We start from the raw sequence: 24566 nt of genomic DNA, 5'->3' as shown, positions 1-24566 counted from the left end.
TTTGCTTTCATAATTCATACACATATGTAATGTGTTAACAGAGCATATTGCAATAAATCATTTAGGGATTATGGTGCTTGACTAGTGCAGATGGTGTGTCAGAAAGTGTTTAAATATACCAAGTTGCCTGTTGCTAACCAACCAGAACATGCATTCATTTTGAGCAGACTATCTTGTACAATCACTGAAGGCTAATATATCTTAGCAGGATGTGCCAGGGTGCAAGTAGTTTTAAGGCATTATTAAAGTAGAAATTATGGGAAGAAGGCAATTATTGATCTGTAGGCTTAATAATTATTTCGAACTGTTTTGATGCTCTGATATCTGCATAATCGCTTGTGTAAGCGGTGAATGGTGAGTGCCAAATGTTCACCGCTGACAGCAAAGCCCAGATGTTGATTTTCCAACCTGGCATTGTTTAGGATTTTAACTGTGGTTTCAGACTGATCACAGCGAGGCTCAGCTCAGAGTCAAACCAAGGCTTTGATTAGAATTAGACAAGGGTGTTACCATACCCTTGTGTGCTGTCAACTAGTTCCAGTTCATAACAGCTTTGTGAGTCGAACATGTCTGGAGAAGTTAGTACATTAAAACCTATGCTTTTATAATGAGGAATGTCCAGTGCCACTGAATTCCCTCTTGTGTATGGAATGGAAGAGGTAAAGCACTGATGTTAAATAAATATTGGCCTGGATTTTTTGGTGAGGGTAATGCTGAGGCTATCAATGTTCACTCGTGTTATTAAGAAGTAATATGGACAGGAGCCTGCAGCGTCTGCAGATGCACAGCTAAATACAAAAGTCAGGAAGTGACGCTGCTCCTCCAGTAGCTTTGCTCCAACAGCATCTTACCCTAACCCTAACCTTCATGCATTCAAACACATAGAAGGTCCTGAAGTTGCTATAATTGCCTATTAGATACCCACAAAACAACCAAAACAGTCAGGCCTTGTCCATTCAAGTGTGAGTGAACAAATTACTACCAAGAACCTCTCTGGCACTGAAAATTAGCTTTTATAATCTAAATCTAATTTTTTTTTCAGGTTTTAATTAATGTTGGAGATCTTAAACAACTAATATAAACCACTTTTTTTTTTCCCCAATTTTTTTTTCTATCTCTTGTATCTCACACTCTCTTCTAAACCCAAAGATAAAGGCAAAATACCATGGATGCTGGAAATCTGAAACAAAAACAAAAAATGTTGGAAAAACTCAGCAAGTCGGACAGCATCTGTGGAGAGAAAGACAGACTTGACGTTTTGAGTCCTTATGATTCTTCTTCAGAGCTAAAGGGCTAAACCCATCTTTCTCTCTGTCTCCTTATTTTTTTATTATTCATTCATGGGATGTGGGCATCGCTAACTAAGCCAGCATTTATTGCCCATCCCTAATTGCCCCTGAGAAGGTAGTGGTGAGCTGACTTCTTGAACCATTGCAGTCCATGTGACATAGGTACACCCAGAATGAGATGGGTTGGGGGGGTGAGTTCCAGGATTTTGACCCAGCGACAGTGAAGGATGGTGAGCGGCTTAGAGGGGAACTTCCAGGTGTCAGTGTTCCCATGTGTCTGCTGCCCTTGTCCTTCTGGAGGGTTGCGATCGTGGGTTTGGACTTTCTGTACACTTTCTGAGCATGATTTTACATTGAATTATATATTCTGCCTTGTAATGCCTGGTTTAGGCTTTGCCTGCCTCATTGGGGATTCTTCTAGATTATTGCGACTGAGGAGACATGCAGCCCAAATCTTTTGTCCCCGAGTCAGGTTTGCAGAGTTGGGCGATTTCCTGTCTCAGCGAACCCGGCCATCAGAAATTGCTGCCCAGAGGTCAGTCAGGAGGATACAGGCTGAGAAAGGAGTCGGGATGGGCAACCCCGCAGTAAGTGAGCAGGCTGCTGGGTGTGGAGGAGGGCTGGGTGCAAGACATGCCTTTGCACACCGTTACCATGTTTAAATTTTTAAAAACCCCTCCAGCCTTCACCACCGACAGTCCTCTGAGAGGCTCTCCATTGTGGCGAAAATCCAGGCTGCAGCTGCTGGCCCTGTTCTCACAAATCCCCTGTAGAGGGCACCATGCTGCTCACACGCTCTGACAACTCTGAACTCCCAGGGTGAGGGGAGAGTGACTGCCCTTGACATCAAGGCAGCATTTGACCAAGTGTGGTTTCAAGAAGCCCTAGCAAAGCTGGAGTCAGTGGGAATGAGGGTGAAAACTCTCCACTGGCTGGAGTCACACTGAGCACAGAGGAAGATGCTTGTGGTGGTTGGAGGTCAATCATCTCAGTTCCAGGACATCACTGCAGGAGTTCCTCAGGGTCATGTCCTCGGCCCAACCATCTTCAGCTGCTTCATCAATGACCTTCCTTCTATCATAAGGTCAGAAGCAAGGATATTCGCTGATGATTGCATAATGTTCAACACCAATTGCAATTCCTCTGCTACTGAAGCAATCCATGTCCAAATGCAGAAAGACCTGGACAATATCCAGGCTTGGGCTGACAAGTGGCAAATAACATTCACGCCACACAAGTGCCATCTCCAACAAGAGAGAATCTAACCATTGCCCCTTGATGTTCAATGGCATTACCATCACTGAATCCCCAATTATCATCCTGGGGGTTACCATGACCAGAAACTGAACTCGACTAGCCATATAAATACTGTGGCTACAAGAGCAGGACAGAGGCCAGGAACCCTGTGGCAAATAACTCACCTCCTGACTCTCCAAAGTCTGTCCAACAGCTACAAGGTACAAGTCAGGAGTGTGATGAAATACTCCCCACTTGCCTGGATGAGTGCAGCTCCAACAACACTCAAGAAGCTTGACACCATCCAGGACAAAGCAGCCCACTTGATTGGCACCACATCTGCAAACATTCACTACCTCCACAATGCACAGTAGCAGCAGTGTGTACCATCAACAAGATGCACTGCAGGTACTCACCAAGGCTCCTTAGATAGCATTTTCCAAACCCACAACCACTATCATCTAGAAGGACAAGGGCAGCAGACACATGGGAACACCAGTAGCTGGAAGTTCCCCTCCAAGTCACTCACCATCCTGACTTGGAAATGTGTCGCTGTTCCTTCACTGTCATTGGGTGAAAATCCTGGAACTCCCTCCCTAACAGCACTGTGGGTGTACCTACACCACATGGACTGCAACAATTCAAGAAGGCAGCTCACCTCCACCTTTTCAAGGGCAAATAGGGATGGGCAATAAATGCTGGCCCAGCCAGCGACGCCCACATTCCATGAATGTTTAATAAAAAACACTGCTGCTTTCCTGTTCTCACAGGCCCCAAATCTCCTGTAGAGCACACCATGCTGCTTTGCAGGTGGAAATGGAATGTATGGTGAGCAACACTATTATCAGAAAGGCCGGGCAATTGGTTTTTCAGTCTGACCTTTTTAGGGCATTAAATTTGAAACTGATGGTTTTAGACTGGTCACAATGAGGCCGGGGTCAGAGTCGAACCAAGGTCTTACTAAGAAGTAGGCATGGTGCTCCAAATAGGAGTAAGTAGTAAAGAAGGAAAGTAACCGACATTTTCTATATGACCTCAGGATGCCCCGAGGTGCCTTTTAATTGATGAAATACTTTTAGAGCAGGATTTTACGTGTCAGCAAGCAAGCTCCGCCCCCGCCCCCACCCCCACTCGCTGACGTGTAAAATGACACGCGGTGATGTTGGGCGGAGCTCCCGATGTCATCCCGCCCCATTTAGATTTTCAGGAAGGCGGGGTTGCAGTGAAATCAGCTGAGGGCCTGCCGATCTGTCAATGGCCAATTGAGGCTAACAGAGCCACTTATGTAATTAAAGGACCTGCCCGTCCAACCTTAAAGCTGGCAGGTCGGCCAGGAGTCCCAGCGCGGACAAGGAAAAGCATGAAACCTCATCCACCAGCGGGATGAAGTTTCATCATGTAGGTTTTAAAATACTTTAATAAAGTTTTTTTTGAAAATTATGGACATGTCCCAACTCACGTGACATTGTCACACAAGGGGACATGTTAGGGAAATTTTATTTTTCTATCTTAACGTTTTTGCCATTTACAGCTGATCTCCCTAAGGTTGCACTTAGCCTCAGGGAGATGAGTGCACTCTTTTGTGCGCGTGTGCGAAGGAGCGCACTCTCGATTTTGGGATTCCCCCCACCCACCACCCGCCCCCCCACCCCCTGCACATGGAGACATCATGCTGGGTGGGCCTTAATTGGCCCGCCCACATAAAATGGCACCACGCCTCCAATCGGGGCGCCGATTGGAAGCGCATCTGTGCGCATCCACCCTTCAGTCTCCCTCCCCCCCCACCCCACAATGGGGGGAAAATTCAGCCCTTAAAGTGTAATCGCCGTATCATAGAATTTTACAGCTCAGAAAGAGGCCATTTGGCCCATCATGTCTGTGGCAGCTCTTTGAAAGAACTAATTCATTCTATCCCCTCCCCCGTACCATTCTTTCCTCACAGCCCTGCCAATTTTTCCTTTATAATCCAATTCCCATTTGAAAGTTCCGATTGAATCTTTTTCCATCACCCTTTGGGGCAATGCATTCTGAATTATTAGGAATGTACTGGACAAAGCAAGACTACATTAGTGTATCTGGCTGGTCCCAGTTCCAGAAATTCTCATATCTCAGAATACTTCTCAAATCTCTCCAGCATTCAATTTCTCTGTGTCATTCTTTCTCTCTAACACTAACTTATGTCTTATGGCCTTATCCTAAGTCTTATGAACTTATCCTAATCTTTTGGCCAGTTTTTTACTACGTAAGGGAACCAAGGATAATGGGGAAAAGGCAGGAAAGTGAACTTGATGATTATCAGATCAGCCACGATCTCATTCAATGGCCAACTTCTGCTCCAATGTCTTATGGCCTATTGGTCATTTATCAAATGCCTCTTGAATCATCCCTCCATGCCATTCTACCCTGTCATCATCCAAAGTGTAAACTACTTAAATCTACTTTGCAACCCTATTCTAAGTCTGAACTTACACAATTTTGTATAATGAATGACCATGGCCTAGAGTTCCGTCTGCACGGCAGGTGTGTAGAGTCTGGAGAGTTCCCAGCTCCACGAACCCAATCCAGGAGAAAGTGCCCCGGATGGTCAGGTTTTCAGTCTGGGGTTCCCTGGGACCCCGGAACTGATGCAGAGGTTGTCGAGTGCGGATGCAGGCTGGGCAGAACACCTGCCTCCGTTCTCTAGCACTGTGTTGAAGTTTAATTAAAAAAATAGAAAAAAACACAAAGCAACCTTCCACCTCTCACAGTTCCTCACCTTTATACACTCCCATGCCCCATCCTTGCTAACCCATGCCACCTCATGCCCCTGACCCACCCCCAGCCCTTCATACTCTCCATGCCAACCTATGTCCCTCTGATGAACCCTCATATCCTCCATGCCAATCTTTGCCACCACTTACCCCAGGCCCCTTTACAGCCCCTATGCCAACTTAGTGCCAACACATGCCTCTTCATGCCCACACCCCATTACCCCTCATACGGTCCATGCTAACCTATGCCCCCCCACCACCAATGATCAGTTATAACCCCATGCCAACTTAATGCCAACTCATGCCAACCAACCCATGTTGATATTAAATAAAGTTCCAAATGTCGATTGCAGACTTTACTTTCTTTAAAAAAAACTAATTCATAAAAACCTATTTGCTACATTTACATTCCTTTGGCTACGAGATCCCTTATAACAAGAAACATTTCATTCAATTGCATAATCCCTTAAAAAGTAAAGCATTTCATTGTCCCACTTCAAAGAGTCCATACCCACTTAGAGCTGTTGATCACACTTGAAACGACAGATACCCGATTGTGAAACTGGGTGAATGTGAAATCAGTCACCCAGCACTAATGTAGTAATAGTAACCCTAAGGTTTATGTCAACAGACATAAACAGCAAACATTCGTTTTTTTAAAAAATAATCACTCCAGACAGTTTTTTTTCAAAGGGTTAAAGGGCAGGAGTTTTAAATTCCTTGACAGCTTGACAATTCTTTTTGACAGTTTATCTTGATACTTTTGACAGTTGGCTTTGACAGTTCCAATAAGTTTCACAGTTCTAAAGAGTTTATGCATTTTTTTACACACATTCATGCCTAATTTTTGGAATCCCAAGTGCACCTCACCTCCTTCAAAGGTGTACTGGGACCACATGCAATGGGGCACCTTATCTCTCCAGAAGCACACCCTGGCTACCACAAAGCTCAGACCTGGTCCTACCAGATTTAATCTGCACCCATTGGGTTTTCAGGCACCTCTCAAACCAAAATCACATGAGTAGAGGCAGCTGCTGATTTCTATGGGCAATTGCCTCCATGAAACGCGCATGTGAAAATCACGGCTTGGGCCTGGTCCCGGCCTCACGAAAATGGTAGGTTCCATGTTCAGAGGACGGGCTTCCGGATTCGGGCCTCTGCTGGCATTTTCTCCACAACTTGTGGCAATAACCCAGGCCCGTGCTAAACATACTGATGCTTATCTTGTACGTACCTTAGCTTTAGGGCCCCTAATGCAAGATCAGTTCTCAGCCTTCTCCAGTGAATACACCCCCAGATTCCCCTAGCCATAGCTCATAATGCAAGGGCCTTAGCCAAGTTATCAATTTAAATGTCCTTGCTGCCCCCCCTCCAATATCTTTTTCATAAGATAGTGACCAGAATTGTTCCCAGTCCTCCAGAGAATCGAAACAAACGAATTTTACCTCCCTGCCGTCTTCCTATTTCACTGGCTCTTGCCCAGCTTCACTTGTCCATAACTCATTCCTTTGGGAAATCTAAATAAACTAATTCTACTGCCCACTCTCTTCCTTTTATACTGAGACATCCCCTGCTTCACTTTTCCGATTGTAGCTGACAATATATTAGGGGTTTATTCAACCTGATAAGACAAAATGCATGCAAGTAAGAAAAACTTCACTTATTCGATGTTTGACCTTCCAAGTAAGGCAATGTGCTTACAGCTAAAATATCAAAGTAGGTCACTTGGCAAAATGAGGTCCATTGACTAAACAGCGCTTGAACTCAAACTTCCCCACTTTGAATCCAAAGTCTTATTAGGATTCACCACCTTTTTATACCTTTCTGAGCTACAGATCACTAATCAGATGTCCTCATAAGGCTTGCACCTACCTTTCTCAATGTGCAGTAGATAGAGATATAATATATATGTAAAAGCATTTAGTTACAAGGCGATGTTGGGGAAGCTAAAGTTGTTCTACCTGTGGAAGAATCCAGAACTAGGGCATCACTGTATTAAAATAAGGGGTCTCTCTTTTAAGACAGAGATGAGAATTGTTTTCCCTGAAAGGGTCATGAGTCTTTGGAACTGTCTTCCACAAAAGGCAATGGAAACGGAGGCTTTGAATATTTTTAAGGCAGAAGTAGATAGACTCTTGTTAAGCATGGGGGTTAAAAGGTTATTAGGGGTAAGTGGGAATGTGGAGTTGAGGTTACATTCAGATCAGCCGTGATATTAATGAATGGCAGAGCAGCCTTGTGGGACTGAGTGGCCTGCTCCTGGTCCTAATTCTTATGTTTGCAGGTAAAGAGATTAACAGGAGATTTCGTAGAGGAGTACAAGTTATGGTAAGTTCAGGTAAAGTAAACAAATTAAGGCTGTTCCCATTAGCTGACGGTACAAAGATGAGTGGACGTAGATTTAAGGTTTCGGTTAAGAGAATCAGGGGGAATGTGAGGAAGAATTTTTTTAACCAATGAGTGATAATGACTTGGAACTTGCTGCCTAGGAGGGTGGTGGAAGTGGAGATGATCAATGATTTTGAAAGGTAAATGGATAGGCTTTTGAGAGAAATAAACTTTCAGGGGTGCAGGGATAATGTGGGGTAATGGGACAGGTTCTATATAGAGGACATTGATTCGATGGATCAAATGGCCTCCTTCTGTGCCATAATTACTCTAGGACTCAAAGGATAAGGCTATACCATTGAATGACATGTTAGATGATGGGAAGGGATTAGATCAAGGGAGGTGGTGACGTAGTGGTATTGTCACTGGATTGGTAATCCAGAGACCCAGGATAATGATCTGGGTTTGAATCCCACCATATTAGTTGGTGGAATTTGAATTCAATAAAAATGTCTGGAATTAAAAGTCTAATAACCCATCTGGCTCCCTAATGCCCTCTAGGGAAGGAAATCTGCTGTTGTCACATGTGACTCCAGATCCACAGAAATGTGGTTGACTCTTAAAAAAATAATGCCCTCTGAACAAGGACAATTAGGGATGGGCAATAAATGTTGGCCTAACCAGTAACACCCACAAACAAATAAAAAAAAGATGACTTTAAGTGTTATTTTGCTCCACCTTTCCATGCATCTTACCTTCCTGATCGAGGTCACCGTGATGCAGCTTTTTAAGCCTCATGCAGTGCCATATATGCACTCTATTGTACTGGACAAGATAAGGGGGCAGGTGCTTATCTTGCCTTGAGGGCTGAATTTTGCACGTCAGTAGAAAAGGTAAAAGTCTGACCTTCTCTGTTCAACCCCTGTTATTCTTTCAAAATGTATTTTAACTCTTTTTCTGCCGCATCTCCGAACATATGACTGCCAAGTACAAAAACGGAGGCACAAATATTATTTAACTTCCTTCATTTTAAGTAGGATGTTTTCTTACAAATGAACCTGGTTATATAAATCACAGAATCACACAGTGCAGAAGAGGCCCTTCGGCCCATCGAGTCTGCACCAACACGTGAGAAACATCTGACCTACCGACCTAATCCCATTTACCAGCACTTGGCCCATAGCCTTGAATGTTATGACGTGCCAAGTGCTCATCCAGGTACTTTTTAAAGGATGTGAGGCAACCCGCCTCCACCACCCTCCCAGGCAGTGCATTCCAGACTGTCACCACCCTCTGGGTAAAAAGGTTTTCCTCACATCCCCCCTAAACCTCCTGCCCCTCACCTTGAACTTATGTCCCCTCATGACTGATCCATCAACTAAGGGGAACAGCTGCTCCCTATCCACCCTGTCCACGCCCCTCATAATCTTGTACACCTCAATCAGGTTGTCCCTCAGTCTCCTCTGCTCCAATGAAAACAATCCAAGTCTATCCAACCTCTCTTCTTAACTTAAATGTTTCATCCCAGGCAACATCCTGGTGAATATCCTCTGCACCCACTCCAGTGCAGTCACATCCTTCCTATAATGTGGCGACCAGAACTGCACACAGTACTCCAGCTGTGGCCTCACTAAGTTTCTATACCACTCCAACATGACCTCCCTACCTTTGTAATCTATGCCTCGATTGATAAAGGCAAATATCCCATATGCCTTTTTCACTACCCCACTAACATTCCCCTCTGCCTTCAGAGATCTATGGACACACAAGCCAAGGTCCCTTCGTTCCTCAGAACTTCCTAGTGTCATGCCGTTCATTGAACACTGCCTTGTCAAATTACTCCTTCCAAAATGTATCACCTCACACTTTTCAGGGTTAAATTCCATCTGCCACTTATCTGCCCATTTGACCATCCTGTCTATATCTTCCTGTAGCGCAAGACACTCAGTCTCACTGTTAACCACCCGGCCAATCTTTGTGTCATCAGCAAACTTACAAATCCTACCCCCAGCGTAGTCACCTATGTTGTTTATTTCAATGACAGATAATAGGGGACCAGCACAGATCCTTGTGATACGCCACTAGACACTGGCTTTCAGTCACTAAAGCATTCTTCTGTTTTCACCCTCTGTCCCCTACAACTAAGCCAATTTTGAATCCACCTCATCAAATTACCCTGTATCCCATGTGCATTTGCCTTCTTTATAAATCTCCCATGTGGGACCTTGTCAAAGGATTTGCTGAAATCCATATAGACTACATCAACTGCACTACCCTCATCTACACACCTGGTCACCTCTTCAAAAAATTCAATCAAATTTGTTAGGCATGACCTCCCTCTGACAAAGCCGTGCTGACTATCCCTGATCAAACCTTGCCTCTCCAAGTGGAGATAGATTCTCTCCTTCAGAATTTTCTCCAATAGTTTCCCTACCACTGACATGAGACTCACTGGCCTGTAGTTCCCTGCCTTATCTCTGCAACCCTTCTTAAATGGCGGTACCACATTAGCTGTTCTCCAGTCCTCTGACACCTCCCCATAGCCAGAGAGGAATTAAAAATTTGGGTCAGAGCCCCTGCAATCTCCTCCCTTGCCTCCCTCAGCAGTCTGGGACACAAATCATCTGGACCTGGAGATTTGTCCACTTTTAAGCCTGCCAACACCTCCAATACCTTGTTGCTCCCTATATCAATTTGCTCAAGAACCTCGCAGTCTCTCTCCCCGACAGTCTCTCTCCATACCTTCATCCTCATTCTCTTAGGTGAAGATGGATGTGAAGTATTCATTCAACACTCTACCGATATCCTCTGGCTCTAACTATAGATTGCCCCCTTGGTCCCTTATGGGCCCTACTCTTTCCCTGGTTATCCTCCTCCGATTGATATACTTATAGAATATCTTTGGATTTTTCCTACTTTTATCAGCCAGAGCTTTCTCATATCCCCTCTTTGCTCTCCTAATTGCTTTCTTAAGCTCCACCCAGCACTTTCTGTACTCCACTAATGCCTCCACTGATTTGCTCCCCTTGCCCAGCTAAAAGCCTGTCTTTTCCTTCTCATTGTATCCTGAATATCTCTGGTCATCCATGGTTCTCTGGGCTCATTACTCCTTCCTATCACCCTAGAGGGTATATGTTGAGCTTTCCATTTCCTTTTTGAATGTCCCCCACTGCTCCTCTGTAGATTTCTCCACAAGTAGCTGTTCCCAGTCTACCTTGGCCTTATTTTACAAAAATCCGCTTTCCCCAAATCCAAAACATTTTTTTGCAACTTGTCTATTTCTTTGTCCATAACAAACTTAAGTTGTACCATCTTGTGATCGCTATCACTAAACTGCTCCCCCACCACCACCTCAGCCACCTGTCCGGCTTCATTCCCCAGAATTAGGTCCAGCACTGCACCGTCCCTTGTTAGACCCTCTACATATTGACCTAAAAAGTTCTCCTGCACACATTTCAAGAAACCTACTCCATCCAAGCCCTTAACACTATGTCTATCCCAATTAATGTTGGGAAAGTTGAATTCACTTAATATAATTACCCTATTGCCATTGTTTTTACACACCTTTGCAGCTTGTGCACATATTTGCTCCTCAATTTCCCACTGACTGTCTGGGGGTCTATAATAAATACCTAACAATGTGGCTGCCCCTTTTTTATTCCTAAGCTCTACCCACAAAGGTCCTTTCGATGCCCCCTCCAAATATCATCTCTCCTTGCTGCAATAACTGACTCCTTAACTAATAACGCAATGCCTCCTCCTCTTTTACTCCCTTCCCTGCCTCACCTGAAGATTCTATATCCCAGAATGTTAAGCAGCCAATCCTGCCCCTCCCTCAACCACGTCTCAGTGATGGCTACTATGTCACAATTCCACATGTCAATCCATATCCTTAATTCATCTGTTTTACCCGTAATACTCCTGGCATCAAAGTAGAGGCCATCCAGCCTTACCTTACTCCCTTGAAACTTAATGCAGCTGTATTCCTTCTGACTTGATTGTTTTACTGTATTATGATGTGTCCCTATTCTGCTAACATTCTGTGTCCCATCCTCCTGCCGAATTAGTTTAAACTCCTCCCAACAGCACCAGCAAACCTGCCCGCAAGGATGTTAGTCCCGTTCTGGTTCAGATGTAGACCATCATGCTTGTACAGGTCCCACCTTCCCCAGAAACTGTTCCAGTGATCCAGGAATCTAAAACCCTCCCTCTTGCACCAACTCTTTAGCCACATATTCATCTGCACTATTCTCCTATTTCTGTGCTCGCTAGCACGTGGCACAAGGAATAATCCAGAGATTACAACCTGAGAGGTCTTGCTTTTTAGTCTACTGCCCAACTCCCTGAATTCTTGATGCAAGACCTTATCCCTCTTTCTACCTATGTCATTGGTACCAACATGTACCATGACCTCTGCCTTATCGCCCTCCCTCTTCAGGATGCCCTTCAGCTGTTCAGTGACATCCCGGACCCTGGCACCAGGGAGGCAACACACCATCCCGGAGTCACGTTGATGGCCACAGTAGTGCCTATCTGTTCCCCTGACTATAGAATCCCCTATTACGATTTCTCTTCCTCTCTTCCTCCCCTCCTGTACAGACAGGCTGCTTGTGGTGCCTATTGCATAGTCTAATTCATTTACAGGCACATGACTAAGAATGGCTTTTTGAAATACCCACTAGGACAAAGGCTCAATTCTATCACTGTATAAACCATAAGCTTGAAAGCACTGTACTATTGAATTATCTTCACTGAAAAATATTGCATGATTACTTATATCAATAGATTGGAGTGTTTTCTGACAACCTACCAAGGTACAGTAAAAAAAAAACCTTTAGTCTCAGCTACAGATCCATTTATTTGCAGTGATTGACTTGATATCTTTCGAGATAAAGAACATTGTACCTTTTCATGGCATTAAAATATATTTTGCAACATGAAATGCTGTCAGAATAACACTGACCTCGAATTATGTTGCCACAGTAATCTAGGTTTTGGCAAGAAAGACTCGAGATCATGCAGATCAATAAAGGAACTGTTGTACCAAAGCTGTTGCATATGAAAGATTGATTCTGAGTTAAATTTTCAGAAAGAACCATTCAGAATTTGTTGGCAGGAATTTCCCTCTTCAACTTGGTCCTCAGGCTCTGGACAATTACCAACCAAGAGGGCAAAATGGAGACTTTCTCTCAGATCACTGTCGCAGGTGCTCATCAGACAGCTAGAAAGGGAACAAGAATGTCCTGTGGCTGATTGCCGCTCTCCTATCCTTCTCCTCCCAAAGGAAAATGTAGCTAGTCACCATTCTCGATGGTAACATAATTCAGTCTACAAATTCACCCAATGATGAGATATCACAGGATCACGCAACTCTTAGCGATGAAGAAGGTCATTGGGCCCATCCATCCAAGAGGAGCCTACACTATCCTCACCTATCTAACTTTTTCTTTCATAATTCCAGTGTTTCTTCCTCCACAATGCTAATATCAGAATGTGAAATGTTTGCTTTTTTAAAAAAAAAGATTCATTCATGGGACATGGACTTTTCTGGCAAGGCCAACGTTTATTGCCTGTCCCTCTGGAAGGTACTGGTGAGCTGCCTTCTTGAACCGCTACAGTTTTTTGTGGTGCTTATTACATTTTGTTGTAGTTTGTTTGGTCTACCTGGGAGGCTTGCTAAACCATTTCAGACAACAGTTGAGAGTCAACCATGTTGCTGTGGGTCTGGAGTAACGTATAGGCCAGACCAAGTAAGGATAGCACATTTCCTTCCCTAAAGGACATTAGTGGCAATCTTACTGACATTTATTCTATAGTTATTTAATTAACTGAATTTAAATCCCCCAGCTGTCATGGTGGGTTTTGAACTCACGGAAGGATTTTCAGAGCCCAATGGGAGAAGTACCAGAGCCAGGCAGGCCTAAAATTACCCACCATCCGCCACATGCCAGTTTTTTGGCATGGTTCCCTCTGACCAAGCCAGGGTTGAGAAGGCCAGTTCGGGGGTTTAGGGGCGAACTAAAGTGGTGTTTGCCACTGACTGGCCCACTGCAGTGGCTGAAATACAGCCAGTGAGAGGAGGTGAAATGTTATCCTTTATTATGAGAGGAATTGAACCTAAAAGTAGGGATGCTATGCTTCAGTTATGCAGCGCATTGGTGAGACCACATCTCGAATATTGTGTGCAGTTTTGATCTCTTTATTTAAGGAAGGGTGTAAATGCATTGGAAGCAGTTCAGAGGAGGTTTATTAGATTGATACCTGGAATGAGTGGGTTGGCTTATGAGGAAAAGCTGGACAGACTGGGCTTGTTTCCACTGGAACAAAAACAGAATTACCTGGAAAAACTCAGCAGCTCTGGCAGCATCGGCGGAGAAGAAAAGAGTTGACGTTTCGAGTCCTCATGACCCTTCGACAGAACCATCTGTCGAAGGGTCATGAGGACTCGAAACGTCAACTCTTTTCTTCTCCGCCGATGCTGCCAGAGCTGCTGAGTTTTTCCAGGTAATTCTGTTTTTGTTTTGGATTTCCAGCATCCGCAGTTTTTTGTTTTTATTTTTTTGTTTCCACTGGAGTTTAGAAGAGTGAGGGGTGATTTAATTGAAGTATATAAGATCTTGAATGGTCTTGACCAAGTGGACGTAGATAGGATTTTTCCCCTTGTGGGTGAGTCCAGGACTAGAGGGCACTGTTTTAACATTATAGGACAGAGGTGAGGAGAATTCTTTCTCTCTCGGGGTTGTGCGACTTTGGAACCCTGCATCAGAAGGCAGTGGAATCAGGGGGACACTGAATATTTAAGGGGGAAGTAGATAGATTCTTGTAAGGCAAGGGAATCAAAGGTTATTGCTGGTAGTTGGGAATGTGGAACTCGAAACACAGATTAGCCACAATCTTATTGAATGGTGGAGCTGGCCCAAGGGGCCGAATGGCCTACTTCTGCTATTTTATATGTTCTGAGGTGGCCACCCAGTGAGGCCCAGTCCAAATAAAGGCCAACATTCCATTTGCCTTCCCCATTACCTGTTGAACATATCTGCCAGCTTTTTGGGATTCATGCGCAAGGACTTCCAAATCCCCTATGCTGCAGCCTCCTGTAGCCTTTCTCCATTTAAATAATATTCAGCTCCTCTATTCTCCCTGCCAAAGTGCATAACCTCATATTTTCCCACATTATATTCCATCTGCCAAGTTTTTGCCCACTCACTTAACCTGTCTACATCCTTCTGTGGACTCCTTGTGCCATCTTCACCACTTGCCTTCCCACCTATTTTTGCGTCATCTGCAAACTTGGCAATAGTACCTCTTCCTCCACTTAGCAGTTCAGCTGCACACAGCCAGCTCACAAGGGATTCTGGAGGGGAGAAGTGTGCATCAGTCCGGGCTTTTCGGAGCCTCGTGTAAGCACGCTCTCACATGCGAAGCCTTCATCCATCACACGCATCTCAATGTCCTGAGCATTTTCAATGCTGCCTGCTTGGGTTTTCTTTCAGTTGCCCACCTGAGCATGTCCACCCACCCACTGAGCACACTCCCAAGCATCACCTCTTCCTGCCCACCACGACTCTCCTTTCATTTTCGGATTTACAAGCATGGTGCATGTAATATTCTTCTTTAGCTCCCCCATACCCTTTCCCCTTCCCCAGTCACACATGTCCTTTCCCCCATCACTGTCCAACCCCTGGCACTACCTCCTCACTATCACCTACCAGCCACAACTCTTTTCTTTCAGGGATATCCTGGTGAACATGCACATTTCTGACCTTCCTGAAAATCCCACTCCCATCCACATTAAGCTCCCGACCTCTGCCTTCCCACCCCCACGATCCGTGCCTGCCTCTGAGACCCCACCAATCACCCTCACTGTGAATCCACTTCTACTGATACCATCGCACCCTCACCCTCGCACCCTGCCAGCTCATACTGCCCTCTCTCATTCTTGCCATTCCCTCCCACCACACCCACCTTCATTTCACTCCCAGGAGGCAGTCCTCGACTCCACAGACCCCCTCCTTTGCATGTTCATCTGGACATTCCCCTCCCCCCATACTCCTTCCCCCCTCTAGATTCCTTCCCCCCTCTGGATTCCTTCCCCCCTCTGGATTCCTCCCGCCCCTCGGAACTCCTCCCGCCCCTCGGAACTCCTCCCGCCCCTCGGAACTCCTCCCGCCCCTCGGAACTCCTCCCGCCCCTTGGAACTTCTCCCGCCCCTCAGAACTCCTCCCCCCCCCTCGGAACTCCTCCCCCCCTCGGAACTCCTCCCCCCCTCGGAACTCCTCCCCCCCTCGGAACTCCTCCCCCCCCTCGGAACTCCTTCCCCCCGCCGGAACTCCTTCCCCCCTTCCGGACTCCTTCCCCCCTTGGAACTCCTTCTCCCCTCCCACCCCAGGAATTCCTTCCCCCCTCTGGACTCCTTCCCCCATCGGAAATCCTTCCAGCCTTGGAACTCCTTCTCCCCCCCACCCCCCCACCCACCCCAGGAATCCCTTCCCACCCTGGACTCCTTCCCCCCCTCCAAACTCCTTCACCCCTCCAAGCTCATTCCCTTAACCTTCCTCCCCATTTACACTTACTTCCCCAGCTGCCATATTCTCACCCATTACCCCCACTTTCCCCTGTAGTCCCTTCCCACCCCTCACCAACCTCAGCCCCCTGGCAGCTTTGTTTCCTCACTGCCAGCTCCCCCCCCCCTCCCCCCACAACTCCGATACACCTTCTCCTCCCAGTCAAACATAGACTTCCTTCTCCCCCCAGCCCGCCCCACCACCTCGCTCCTCTCCCGCTCACAGCTGGACCTTACTTTCCACCCCCTCAATGATCACCCATAGCAGGCCACGGCCAAGACATTAATGCCCTGAAGTAGACCCTCAATGGTGATTTTCCACCTTCCGTGAGCATCTTCGCAGCAGAGCCTTATCCATGAGAGTCCACCCTCCAGGGTCCCATTGCTGTCGGGCTCCAACACCTTCTGCCCCATGGATGTCGGCAATGTGACCAAGGCCCTGACGGTAAATCCTGCCTTCGGCACATCGCATTTCTCGGGACATGTTTTGCACCGGCATGGTTTCCAGCTAACGTGAGCGGTAAATTTGTCATGGGGGATGATTCCGTTGAGCAGGGCTTATAATGATATGCAGATGTATTAAAATGAAGCACCCAACATCCGGCGGTGGGAAACGCAGCCCACCATTGATGGGCGGAGCGAACACTTGCACATGTGTTTCACGACGATGTGAAACCAATTTTTGGCCTTCCAGCCATATTGTCCTTCATGCCCATCATGACGCCCAATGCCAACAGGCACGGAAAATTCCACCCAAAGAGTATGAGGGTAGACAGGAAAATCAAGGTGCAGTCACAATCAGATCAGTCAAGATCTTCAAAAATGGCAGAGCAGACTCGAAGGGCCGAGTAGCGTACTCTTGCTCCTAATTCGTGTGTTCATCTCTTCGTAATTTCCCCATGCCTTTATATCCTTTATTTAATATGGAGACCAGAACTGTTCACAGTTTGGTTCAACCAAGGTTCATACAAGCTGAACATAACTTGTCTGTTTTTCAGTTCTATTATCCAAGAAATGAACACTAGCATTTGGTTTGCTTTTTTAATGAGTTCTGCAATCTCTCTCCATTTAAATGCTATACTGCTTTTCTATTCTTCCTGCCAAAACGAACAAGTGCACATTTTCCCACACATTATACTCCATCTGCATAAGATAGTCACTAATAAATCCAAGACAGAATCCATAAGAAATTTCTTTGTCCAAAGAATGGTGCGAATATGGAACTCACTTCCACAAAGAGTAGTGGGTGACCAGATAAATGCATTCAAGGGGAAACTAGATAAACACATGAGGGAGAAATGAATAGAAGGATATGTTGATAGAGTTAGATGAGGTTGAGGGGGTGGGGAGAAGGCTTGAGTGGAACATAAACACCAGTGTAGACCAATTGGGCCAAATGGCCTGTTTTATACATTTATCTAAGATCTGTCCATCTTGCATGTTGATTATTCATTCTCTGAAGGTGTCCCTGATGTCAGTCCAAGATTTGAATTTTCCATACTGTGCAACATCCTAAACACCTTTCTAAGCCATCAGGCTGGATTCTACAGAGCATCACAGACAACTCCCTCCACCCCCAATGCAGCTAAAGTGATTGTGTGACACCATCCCCGACCCTTCAAAGTTTCAGGTCGGGGTGGGGTGGGTAGGTGGCAGATAAGGCTCCCCACTGGATTTTACAGCATTCCCCACCTTCAAAACTGGCAGAGGAGTATAAATTCCAAACCATCGTCTTTCAAGTTTGAATAACCCAAGTTTTTTTTAAAAATTGTATTGTTTCATGGGATGTGAGCATCACTGGCAAGGCCAGCATTTGTTGTCCTGCTCTAATTGCCCTAGAGGTGAATGGATTGCTGGTCCACATTTCAGAGAGTAGTTAAGAGTCAATCCGCATTGCTGTGGATCTGGAGTCACACGTAGGCCAGACCAGGTAAAGGATGGCAGGTTTCCTTCCCTAAAGGGCATTAGTGAACCAGATGGGTTTTTATGACAATTGACGCTGGTTTCATGATTACCATTGCCGAGACTGGCTTTATATTCCAGATTTATGAATTGAATTCTTTTTAAATTCCACCAACTGCCATAGTAGGATTTGAAGCCATGTTCCCAGTACATTAACCTGGGCCTCTGGGTTACTAGCCCAATGACATTCCACTATGGTACCATCTCCAGTTCTCCACCTTTTCTACCGTTTTGAGAAGCAGTACATTGAAGAAGGAATGTGTTGTGTCCTGCCTTTGTTTATTTGTTTGTGGGGTGTGGGCGAGCCTGGCAAAGTCGGCATTTATTGCCCATCTGCTGCAGGAAGTTCAATATTGCAGCAAAATTGGCTCTGGGATCCGCTGTTCAATCCAGGCTAAAGCCAATGGAATAAAATTCATCTTAATGTACTGACGGTAAGAGTCCTATTCAATGTAAGTGTGAGCAACCACAGCCCCTAAGATAGCACAATTAATGTACAAAACAAAATTCCCCATATTGGGCCTATATTCCCTGGAGTTTAGAAAAATGAGGGGTGATCTCATTGAAACGCATAAGATTCCAAGAGAGCCGACAGGGCAGTGCTAAGAGGTTCTTTTTCCCTGACTGTAGAGTCTAGAACTTTGGGGTCATAGTGTCAGGATTGGTAGTCAGCCATCTAGGACTCTTCACTTAGAGGGTGGTGAATCTTCTACCACATAGGGCTGTGAATGTTCAGTTGTTGAGTATATTTAAGGCTGAGATTGATAAATATTTGGGCTGCAGCAATATGGGAAAAATGGTCAAAGGTCAGCCATGGTCTTACTGAGTGGCAATCAGGCTCAAAGGGCTATATGACCTCCTGCTAAATCTATTTCTTATGTTCATATTTTCATAATTGTGTTCCAATTGCCTCTAAGGTGACTGTCTCACTGATGGTGATGTGAGAAATGGAACAGTAGTACAATAGGGAATGCTCTGTGACCATTGTAGCATTATCCTCTTTTTTTTTGTGAAGTTTTCTTAATTCATTCTCTGTGGCAAGGACAGTATTTATGCTTAATTTGGGGTTGGTGATACTCCATTCACAGGATTGTAAATATTCGAACACACATGGCACTGATATCACATATAAACCAGATTGGCAAGGATGGCAGGTTTCCTTCCCTATAGGGAAGTGACCAAGTTGAGCTTTAAGGTTAATTTTTTTTAGTGACAGCAGTTTTTTTTTTGTCTCTAGATTTTTTAAATTCAGCTTCTTTACTTGGCGTGGTAGAATTTGAAATCATATTCCCCAGGATCATTAGGCGAAGTCTCTGGGTTAGTCTTATAGTAACATAGGATTTTCCATCAGGATCATATGGGGTCCCGAGCCCACCCTTCTTGTCAGCGTGTTCCAGGGGGCGACTTCTTAATTTGCCACCCCCACCCTCGCCATCCTAATAAGGGCAGTGGGTGGGCCCCTAATGCTGCTAACCCAATCAGAGAGCCTGTAGGGCTCCCAATGGGAGAGGTGGGCACCTGAGGCAGGCAAGCGAGCATGAGGGTGCCTTAACATGGAAGTGCTCCGAGCCGCCTGCTAGAGATTATCAACTGAATTATAAATGATAGAAGCCCAAACCCAGTTTGACCGTCAGGTTGGAGAGGAAACTCCACCCACCCATCCCAAGAGGACTATTCATGGACAGGGCTGTGGCCTTTCAATGAAGCAGACCCATCACTGGGGCATGGAGCCTCTAGCTCAATTCACCACCTCCCCCAGCCGACCACCAGGGGACTGCCTCAATTAAGCTGGTGCCTCCACACACAGCATGGTGGGGTGGCCACTCCGATGTCAGTAAAATACTGGCTCCAGTGCAAAATGGGCCCTAAATTCCAGCATTAATTGGCTGCACTCCTCCTTGGAATGGGTAGCTGTCCCAGTTCCCAGTGCGTCCCTGGGAAAACCCTCTGGTAGCAAGAGTGCATCGGAGAGCCGTCACAATGCGTCTTCACACTTTTTCCAGCCTCTCCTGCCACCAGCCCCACATCCAAACTATAATCACGACACTACCCTGTCCTGAAACCTGAGAGTTCTTTAATTCACAAAGACCATTGTATAATACTATTGATTGTGGTGGTCGCCTGACAAAGGCCCCATTCTTGGGATCGAGTAGCGGGAATTGAAAAAGCCATCACATATCTGACTGGGACGCTCTCAATGTTAGCAATTGTTCCGGTATTGTTTGTCCTTTTGTTTAAAGCAAAATTACTGGGGAACCCATTACCGCAGGTAAAGCCATCAGAAGTAACCTGGCAAAAAATTTAATGAGATGATGGAGTAGACAATTAATATGGAAGATTGTGTTCTTTCTAATTTATGCACTAGTCCAAGCATGTCCAATTTTCATCTCATGAATCACTGGTTCCCCTGAGTTCTAGCAATCCTTTGTTCAAAGTTCAAGTAACTTTATTTCTATTTATGTTTACATTTGTTTTACTTGTTGGTTTATCCCATTTTGGAATCTTACAGGCCTCAAGGTGCAGAAAGGATTGGTTTTTTTTAAATGTATTGTTTCATGGGATGTGGGCAGAGCTGGCAAAGTCAGCATTTGTTGCCCAGCCCAAATTACCCATGAAACTGAGAGGTTTGCTAGGCCCATTTCAGAGGGCTGTTATTAGTCAACCACATTGCTGTGGGCCTGGAGTCACATGTAGGCCAGACCACTCCAGGTAAAGATGGCAGATTTCCTTCTCTAAAGCCAGACGGGCTTTTAACAACAATCAATGATAGCTTCACAGTCACCATTACTGAGACTAGCTTTATGTTCCAGATTTTAAAATTGTACTTGCTGCCTTGGTGGGACTCGAACCCATGTCCTCAGAGCATTAGCCTGGGTTTCTGGATTACTAGTTCAGTGATATTACTACTGTGCCACTGTCTCCCCCACAGGCATCATAGGAATGGGAGTAGCCCCTTAAGTCTGTTCTGCCATTTATTAAGATCATGGATGATCTGTAACTCAACATTATTTACCCATCCTTGCCCCATATTCCTTGCTAACCTTTCCTAATAAAAGCTTATCCATCTCATTCTTGAAAATCTCCATTGACTCAGCAGCTATAGCCCCTTAGGGTAGACAATTCTACATTTCTGCTACCTTTTGTGTGAAAAGTGTTTCCTGATTTCACTCATGAATGGGGAGCACAAATTAAAATATTATCACCTTTTCTTAAGGGCTCTCGCACCAGAGGAAATACATTCTCTGTATAAGGACACATGAAATAGGAGCTGGAATAGGCCACTTGGCCCTTTGAGCCTGCTCTGCCATTCAGTAAGTTTGTGGCTGATCTGCCCCAACTCCATCTTCCTGCCCTATCCCAATACCCCTTAATTCCCTTCGTACCAAAAAATCCATCAACCTGTGCCTTGAATATATTCAATTACTGACCATCCATATGTCTCTCAGGTAGAGAATTTCAAATATTCACAACCATCTAAAGAAATTCTTCCTCATCTTAATATTAAATAGTTAACCCTTTTTCCTGAGGCTCTGACCCTGTGTTTTAGATTCCCCAGCAAGAGGAAACATTTTCTCAGCTGTTACCATGTCAAGCTCCTTAAGAATTTTCTATCCCACTGTTCTAAATTCCAGGGAATATAGACCTTTGCTGCACAATCTCACCTCATAGAACAGCCGCCTCTTCCCAAAAACCAGCCTGGTGAACATTTGTTGCACTGCCTGTAGGACAAGTGTGTCCTCCCTTTGGTAAGGCGGACAAAACTACACACAGTGCTCCAGGTGTGGCCTCACTATTGTCCTCTGTATGCCCAATGTACCATATCAAATACTTTTAACTTCAATTAGTTCAACATTTAACTGCCTAACCAACCTCAAAGGAATACAAGCCACATTTATGCCTTCTGTCTTGATAATTTAACATTTTAATCCCCAGTGTCAGTTAACTAAATCTGCACTGGACCCCCTCCAAGGCCAGTATATCCTTCCTGCCCTGTGGTGTCCAGAACTGCATACTGTCTTCCAGGGAGAATCTGACCAAGAGCAAGCTTTTTAGCACTGTTGTCTCATTATTGAATCAATCGTGCGTAAGAGTACATAGAAGTAATGTCAACTTTGAATGCATGCAAATCAATGGCAATATAAGTTTAAACTTATGTGGGCTCAAGTCTCCATTGAGATATCTATGTGATTCATGAAGACAACAGCTTGGACACCCAAAGGTTAAGGTGAATATTCATTGAATGTTTTCATATTCAAGATATTTTCATCAAGCAGAACAATTGATGTTCATCAGTGTATGAAGCCTCATATTCACCTGTGCTCCAGGATACTTAATGCAATGTTTTTAATTATTGGGTATTAATACTGACCAGGTGGCCCTTTTTCAACAATTCTAGTTCCCACAGTTTTTGGATCATTCTCTCTGTTTCCCTTTCTCCATTAATGGATCAATTAGGTTTGTATACATAGGTCATGAAGAGGAAGGCACCATCAACAGATACTGCCAGTGTGTTTTGTTTATTGCTTATTTAAGTTCCCTGAATGGCAGGGTTATCTCCTGGCTCCAAGTCAAAATATACTTGAAAAAGCATTTGGATAGCTGTTATGAACAGTAGAGAACAAAAATTAGCAAATCTATTCCCCATTTTGATCATTATAGCATCACACGGAAACAATGTAATTTTGTTGGTACTTACCACAAAACCCTTTTTAAGGGAATAGTACAGTGTAATGGTTCACGTTTCACAAACCATAAGTTGTTTGTGATGGCCAGCTCAATATTGCACTGAGCACAATTGGTCACAAAACACCTTGCTCTCATTGTGTAGACAAATTTACTTTGACTGCTGCACTATTACAACATCGCAGAGTCAACAGTTCCTAGGTTTGCTATTCCCAGTTCAGGATCTCCAAAAGAAATAGTGCTAAATCTTATTAGATTTGATATCACTGATATGTGGTAGCCAGAGGAGCCCGCCTACTTTGGAAGACTGTCAATTGCTGATGTTTACGAATAAATGTTTTACTCTGTTGGGATCTTAATGAAATATTTCTCAAATTAGCTTAAGAGATTACTGTTGAAAATGGTGATGAACAGTAAGTTTATTTGCACCTTTTTCCTCTGGCTGCTATTTTGCTGTAGGCAGCCACCCATTTATTTTAAATGGGATATCACCTTTGCTGAACAGTAAACAGAGGAACATGATTTCTTAAGTGCCCACCCTTCTTGTATCATCAACAGCAGTCTCTAGGCTCTTGGCCCTTGTTTTCTTGAAGTTCTTCACTCTGTTGTCTGTTGAATTTTTTGTTAGTGTGACTGTCAACATGCCTTGAAAAATGATTAATTTATATTCATTCTTTTTTTCTTTTTCACCCCTTCCTGGCTTTTCCCACCTTTGTGATTGCTATCCATCTCACTATCCACCCTCCCCTTCCTACCTAACCACCGCCCCCCCCCCGCCCCACCTCAATCCCCATCACCCATCCCTCTGTTCTATCTCTCGGTGAATCAACATTTCAACATCACCGAAGAAGGAAGTGGACTCAAGCCATCACCACAACCATTGATCGCTCATTTTACATTTGTCTGTGCCATTGGCTTTACCTGGCTGTTATCTTAGAGCTTTGGCAGTGCATAATGCTGGTGCTCACTGTCTTTTGTTGAATTGTCTGTGTGGCTCAAGCCCTATAGACACCCTGGTTTACTTACCACTCCTCCTTCACTGCCAATATATGACCTGAGATAATGAAATTGGAATAACTAAAGCTTGAAGCTGCTTTAATGAATTGCATAGAATGTACAGCAGAGTAACAGGTCATTTGGCAAAACACGTCCATGAGTTGTCCCAATCTCCAGCAAATTGCTACAACTGCCTGAAATTAGATTGCCACTGGAACTTCAAAGACTATTGTAATCCATTTTAAAGTCTCTTTATTGGGACGACCTTTCGAAGAGGTGGCGTGCCTTCACCAGATCCATTTTTTTTTCGGAGAAGAAACCTCTACATCAGGATCCCTTTTTGAAGTGGAAGCTTTCCATTAAATCCAATTTAAGAAGAGATTCAGTCTTCCAAGAGTTATTGGCCTGACACCTTGAAGGAGGGTTTGCTGACCTAGCAATATAAAGGAAGGGCTAGTGGACCCACCCAAGAGAGGGATCATTGAGCAGGGCAGTGTGAAGAAATGGGTGCTAAACTGGAGAGTATGAGGGAGGTGCACAGAGTAAAGAAGTGGTTTCTAAGCTAGACCATGTAAGTGAGGGGTATTGAAATAGGCAATATCTGTAAAGGGTTCCTAAGTTGGGTAGTATGTGGGAAGGGTGCAAAGAGAGAAAATGTAAGGAAGGGAATAGTAAGCTGGATAATATAGAATCATAGAATAGTTACAGCACAGAAGGAGGCTATTAAACCCATCATGTCCATGCTGGCTCTCTGCAAGA

General features: G+C 44.8%; 1 protein-coding gene across 1 annotated transcript in view; it reads left to right on the top strand.

The window, feature by feature from the left end:
* The window catches only part of ncam2 (neural cell adhesion molecule 2), a 361641-nt gene extending 337455 nt beyond the window's left edge, over positions 1-24186 (top strand). Inside the window, exon 14 of the mRNA XM_041211359.1 lies at positions 23660-24186. Within this exon, the coding sequence (XP_041067293.1) occupies positions 23660-23748 (89 nt within the window). The 3' untranslated portion in view covers positions 23749-24186. The remainder of the gene's footprint in view (positions 1-23659) is intronic.
* Positions 24187-24566: the final 380 nt, after the last annotated feature.

The sequence above is a fragment of the Carcharodon carcharias genome, chromosome 18 (assembly GCF_017639515.1).
Source record: "Carcharodon carcharias isolate sCarCar2 chromosome 18, sCarCar2.pri, whole genome shotgun sequence".
Lineage (NCBI taxonomy): Eukaryota > Metazoa > Chordata > Chondrichthyes > Lamniformes > Lamnidae > Carcharodon > Carcharodon carcharias.
This window is presented reverse-complemented; position numbering and strand designations above follow the sequence as displayed.